Here is a 6,000-nt window from a genome sequence, read left to right on the forward strand (position 1 = left end):
CACACACACACACACACACACACACTGTGTTATCTGGTCCAGGACTAGAGTTGGTTCAATGAACTGCTGCTCACCCTCTGCATGTAATAGGTCCAGGTCCTATCTCTGGCACAACATGGTTCCCTAAGCACCACAAGCAGAGGTTTCTAAGCACTGAGCCAGAGCCATGAGTAGCACCGGAACTCCTCCAGGTGTAGGCAAAACCTTTCACACACACCAGCGCATAAAAAGAATTAAAAAAATATTGTGTAGCTCAGGTTCTCTCCAAGGGTGTTGTCTGGAACGAGAACATTCAACTGTATGTTAAAAGGATTTACAAAAGAATCATTGGCAAGTTTGGGAAATAGTCTTTGGTCTCTCAAACCTTTTGACTTTCACTGTTAGTCCTTAAAATATTCATACGCACTATAAATCTTCCCCAAGACTTCACTATACCTGATATTAAAAATTACTCAAAGGGTTGCTTCTTTAAAATATGTACAATAAGAAACACTAGTGGAACAGTCTCACAAAAGTAAGTTGCGAAGAACATTTCCCCCATGGCTAGAAATGGAACACATGCAAAGCAAGTGTCCTACCCTACTACACTCCCAGCCCCACAAAGAATTTTTTATCAAGCAAAAAACCTCTTGGCCCAGAGAGACAGTACAACTGGTAGGATGCCTGCCTTGCACGAGGTTAACCCTGGTTCAGTCCCAGGCACCCCATACGGTTCCCCAAGCACCACCTTAAGTTATCCCTGAGCAAAGAACCAGGAGTAATCCCTGAGCATAGCTGGAGGTGGCCCCAAAACAAACAAATAACTCTTCAAAATAAACTAGGACACAGAATTTACAGACTATAGGCACTAATGGTATCCCAAAATTTACATTCTCACAGAAACATTTTCCCTAGAAAATTAGAAATGTCTTCTCTTACTAGTATCCTAAATAGAACTAACTGAATGATGAAGATGGCAACATAAACGGTGATGTCTTTTTCTTTTCAAGTTCTGAATCTCATCAGGCAGTGCTGGGGCCTACTACCCAGTTCGTGGTACTCAAGGCCCCAGTGGTGCCAGGGAATTGTATAGCGCTGGGGCTCAAATCCAGGTTTCCCATAGCAAAATATGTACTCCGGTCCTCTGGGCCATCTCCCCAATCCCTGTGAAATCTGGGGAGGAAGGGCTAGGTTATACTCACCACTACCTGAACAGTGACTGAAACGCAGTACGCATACTGCACGTATTTGCTAGAACAATTAACAAATCTCTGCTCAACCACTAGCTGTAGACTGTAAATCTCTCTCTCTCTCTCTCTCTCTCTCTCTCTCTCTCTCTCTCTCTCTCTCTCTCTCTCTTTTATAGACCCCACCTGGTGTGGTATGTGGGGGCCACTCCTGGCTGTGCTCAGAGGACCATATGTGGTGCTGGAATTTGAACCTGTGTTGCAGTCACCACCACATGCAAGGCAAATGCCTTAACCTCTGCCCTATCGCTCTGCCCCAAGCTGTAGGATCTTAATCAACTTAAATCTCCCTGAATCTGAGTTTTCCCACTTGCAAATGATCAAGATCTGATTTACCTTTAAGTATTCATGATAGGGTTGAGTGATAGTGCAGCAGGTAAGCCGATCCCCTAGCACATGGCAGCTGGCCTGGGTTCAACCCCCAGCATCCCATATGGTCCCCCAAGCACTACCAGGAGAGTCCTAAGTCAGGAGTATACCCTGAGCACGCTGGGTGTGGCCCAAAACAAAATAAAAAGAATTCATGAATCCCAGGCTGGAGAGAGTGCCTTACGTGCAGCTGACCGGGTTAGATTCCCAGTGTTGCACATGGTCCCTAAGCAAAGAGCCAGGAATGATCCCTAAGCATGGCCAGTTGTGCCCCTCCCTCAAAAAAAACAACTCGCAAATCATCTGTATTTGAAGGTAAGTCCAATAACAAGTGTGACTGAAGAGATAGTGCAACAGGCTGGGAAGCTGATTTGCTTGCAGGAGGCCTGGTTTCAATGCCCAGCACTGCCCAGTGCCCCAAGAACCACTGGGAGTAACCCCCCTCCACCCAACTCCCGCCTCACACAGAGTCTGGAATAGTCCTGGAGTATTCCAAGCATGGCCCAAACACCCAAAAACTTTTTAATTTGATTTAAAAATAAAATTTTAAGTGGTTGCAAGGAACTTTATATTCACTTAGTATGCTTTAAAAATGTACAAATGAGGTATTACCCACATCTTATAAGAGAGGACCTAGAAGAAATTTACTGACTAGATGAGAATCACAAAGTTATTTAACAGCAAAATCTTGACTCAACCTCAAGATTTCAGTGCGAAAATCCTAATGTTTCCATTACACTTCAACTTTCAATATGCCTGAGAGATGAGACTAGATAATGAAAGCATCAGTTTTACTGATTGAACAGGACCACAGGAAAGAGGGTCAACCCAACCGCTCTCATCCCATCTTCCCAGTGTCAAAAGTCCAATCCTTCAATGAAGAAAACTGGTTTTAAAAGAGCAAGTTCACCACATTTTTCTCCTTGGGGCCAAAGTTAACTAATATTACTGCTATACAAGAACCTGAAATTACCAAGAAGTGAAAAAAATCTAAATTAGAAGTAAAAGCATTTCACATCATGAGCGTTTTTATTCAAATAACACAATTAAGTTCTGTTAAATTCAAAGACCACCTAATATCAATCATTATTATGCTACACTTAATAGCTCCACTTTTGCAAAATGCCAGTGAGGCAATTTAAAACTCTCAGGTCTCCTTGCATAATACCGTTCTTCAAAACATTACTACAAGTGTGACTCCTCCAAACTGCAGTAATAAACAAACGGACTGCAGGCTCAAATTTGGTGTTCAGCAAATGGCATCACAGCCTTTCCCTCCACAAAGCACAACTGGGCTGTCAGAAGCTTGCTGGGTTATGAATTTAGATTGCCCAAAGACTGTTAACCAATCAGTTGACTCTATTAACCTGAGTCCTAAAAAAAATACATATTGTTACGTCAAATACAATAGTATCTCACGACTCCAGCAAAACTCCCTTTCGTTGTCGGGGAGTATATTATAATAAAAACAAGCGTATGCTTATTAAACCTCTCCAGTACATTCGGTTGCACTAGACTCTCTGCCAAGAAAATTAAATGTGCACTATCTTGCTGGCGTTTACATGTGGAAATCGTTAGAATATGCTTACGGTGAGTAGCAATTATTAAGTGGCAGCAAATATAACTTGCAAATGCAAGCACAAAACAACACTCCCGCAAAAAAAAAAAAATCACTCTTATCCAAAACAAATACACAGACACAGAACTAGCCTATCTGTCATGAGTTCCTAGCAAAAGTTCTGGAAACCTCAGTTAAGTTTCCCAGGTTGAACCAAAGTTGAGCTTGTCAAAACTGTGGCCCGAGAGTCCCACAGGCTCAAGAAGTAGCGGGAGGGAGGGGGGCTGCGGATGGGGGGGGGGACAGAAAAGAAATTAATAAACTGACCATGAACCAACCCCCCCAAAGCTGCGTACCAGCGCGCCCCTGGGGGCGTCCGCTCCCCTGTGGGGCGATGCCCGGCGGGGAGCCCCCAGCCGCGTGCCCACGTCCACGCCGCCGGCGAGCTGGCAAACTCCTGCGGGCCGCTCGCCCACCCCCCCCCCCCGTCGCGATCTCGAGGAACTGTCAGTGCGTGACAGCGTCGCGGGGCCCACGGCCACCGCCCCGAGAGCCGCGCCGGCCTCCTGGGTCCTGGGGGAGTGGGGGAGTGGGGGGGGGGAATTCGGGGGTGGGGGGGAGGAGGGGGGCACGCTCCGGGGTCCACTCGGCGGGCCGGCGACACCCCACGCGGGGACGCGCGACCTCTCACCCGGCCTGGGGTGCAAATGGGGGTGGGGGGAGGAGGAGGGAGGTAGCGGGGGGGGGGGACCGTGAGGGGGCTGAGGGGAGACGCGACTCTCTCAAGTTCACCTCAAAATGCTGAGGCGGGTGCGGGGTGGGGTGGGGGGAGAGGCTCCGCGGGCCCCCACACGTCTCGGAGTGCCGACACGTTCCCCAGTCCCGACACCACACACACACATACACACACACACACACACACACACACACACACCCCTCCAGAGAATCCTCCCGGGAGTGAGGGGTGGGGGGGTGGGGAGCCAGACCACCCAGCCGCCCCGCCGGCCCCCGGGCCTCTCCCGGTCTCTGTCGCCTCCCCTCCCCCGCGCTGGCTGGCCGGCCGACACACACACACACACACACACACACACACACACACCCCAAGGCCGCCCCCGCCGCCGCGCTGCCCACCTCGCAGGAGCGCGCAGAAACTGCAGGCCAGCAGGCTCCTCAGCACGGCCCCCATGTTCCCCCGGCTCGCCTGGCGGCGCTTCAGCGGCGACGGGCGGCCCGCAGCGGGGCGGGCGAGGAGCCGGCGCGGCCGGCGCGGCCGCAGGTCTGCACGCTCATTGCCGCCCCGCTCCGCCGCCGGAGAAGAAAGGGACGCGAGGGGGGCACGTCGTCAGGGCTCTCCCCGCGCGCGCGCGCGTCGCCGCCGCCGCCGCCGCCGCCCTCCTCTCTACCGCGCCGCCGCCGTGGCCCGGGCTCGCGCGACGCCAGCGTCTGCTTCCATGCCGCCGCCTCCTCCCCCGGCGCCGCGCTTCCCCCGCGCCGCTCCTCATTCAGCCTCTTCCTCTCACGCAGCGGCGCAGGGATACGGCCGCGCCGCCGCCGCCGCCACGGGGCGCCGCCGAGGTCTCCCTGCGCCGCCGAGCGCCCGCCCACCCGGCCCCCCCCCCCCGGCACCGCCCCCGGGGCCGCTCGGAAACAAATGAAAAAATAAACCCCCTAATAGAAACGGGTGGTGGGAAGTGGGGAGGGGGCGGGGGGGGAGGGGGGGAGTCTGCACTCACGGTCGGCTGGGAGCCCCCCACCCCCACCCCGCTCCCCACACGACACGAGCTGGCGGGGGGAGGGGGGAGGGGGCGCCCAGGCCGCCCGGAGCCGCATTCCAATGGGATTCTTTCCCGGGGCGGCCGCCCCGCGGAGGCGTGAAGCGACGTCGAGCTCCGAGGCCGGCGTGGTCGGGACTACTTTCTGCGGCTCGGCCGGGCCGCCGCCGCCTCGGCTCTTTGTGCGAGCGGCGGCGGCCGGGCCAGGTGGGGCTGCGGGGCCGCGCCGGCTGCCACCTGGGCGATGGGGGCTGGGGACGGGGGGGGGGGGGGCGGGTGCTGCAGCGCCACGTCTCGGGGAACGGGGGGGGCGGGAAGCCGCGCGGAAATTAAAAAAATCATAATTAAAAAAAAGACCTTCGGTCCTCAAGATTAGGAACTGGGTCGGGTCTTTTTTTTTAAATCATGATTATTTTTTAAATGTGAGGAAAATGCAATACTTAAAAAACCACTGGCACCGGCTTTAAAAAAAATTTTTTTAAAGTAGGTCTCGTCAAGGAGGTTTCGAACGCCCTCCCAAATCGGAGATTTTTTATTAATATTTTTAATTCCGTCTGGCTTCCCCAGAACTCCGGACAGGTCCCTCCTTTCTCCCTTCCCCACCCCCACCCCCCGGATTTGGCCCGACAGAAACGAGAGGTTTCCCACACGGGCTCGTCAGATTCCAAGCTAAGTGCGTCAGCCGCGAAGGACAGAGCGAACGCGCCGGTCCTGTCAGCCAGGACGGGCTCCGGCTCGGCCCAGCCGCGTTCGATACCGAAGGCGTCGGCGCCTCGGAAGGAGCCGCCCGCCTGGGCCCCCGGAACGCCGCGGTCCCCGGGACTCCGGGCTCCGTCGCGGCGCCCCCCCCCCCCCGCCCTGACGTCACGTGGCCGCGGCAGCCCGGGAGCGCCCGGGCGCGAGCCCGAAAGGAGCCCGCAGGTGCGCGCCGGCGGGCTGTCACCCGCGCTCACCTGGGGCCCCCGGGGGAGGAAGTGGAGCTGTTTCTGCAGGGCTGCTGGTGGCCCAGGGGACTGAGGAGTTCAAGTGCCTGCGCACAGATTATCAGATTTGACACTCAAAACTACCCCCGGGG

At 54.7% G+C, this 6,000-nt stretch overlaps 1 protein-coding gene across 3 annotated transcripts in view; it reads right to left on the bottom strand.

Moving 5' to 3' along the window:
* LRP6 (LDL receptor related protein 6) overlaps positions 1-4,470 on the bottom strand; it is a 133,989-nt gene extending 129,519 nt beyond the window's left edge. For all 3 annotated transcript variants that reach the window (XM_056115522.1, XM_056115513.1, XM_056115502.1), the window contains exon 1: positions 4,285-4,470. In XM_056115522.1, coding sequence (XP_055971497.1) covers positions 4,285-4,339 — 55 coding nt within the window. In that variant the 5' untranslated portion in view covers positions 4,340-4,470. The remainder of the gene's footprint in view (positions 1-4,284) is intronic.
* Positions 4,471-6,000: the final 1,530 nt, after the last annotated feature.

The sequence above is a fragment of the Sorex fumeus genome, unplaced genomic scaffold (genome assembly GCF_029834395.1).
Source record: "Sorex fumeus unplaced genomic scaffold, SorFum_2.1 ptg000003l, whole genome shotgun sequence".
NCBI lineage: Eukaryota > Metazoa > Chordata > Mammalia > Eulipotyphla > Soricidae > Sorex > Sorex fumeus.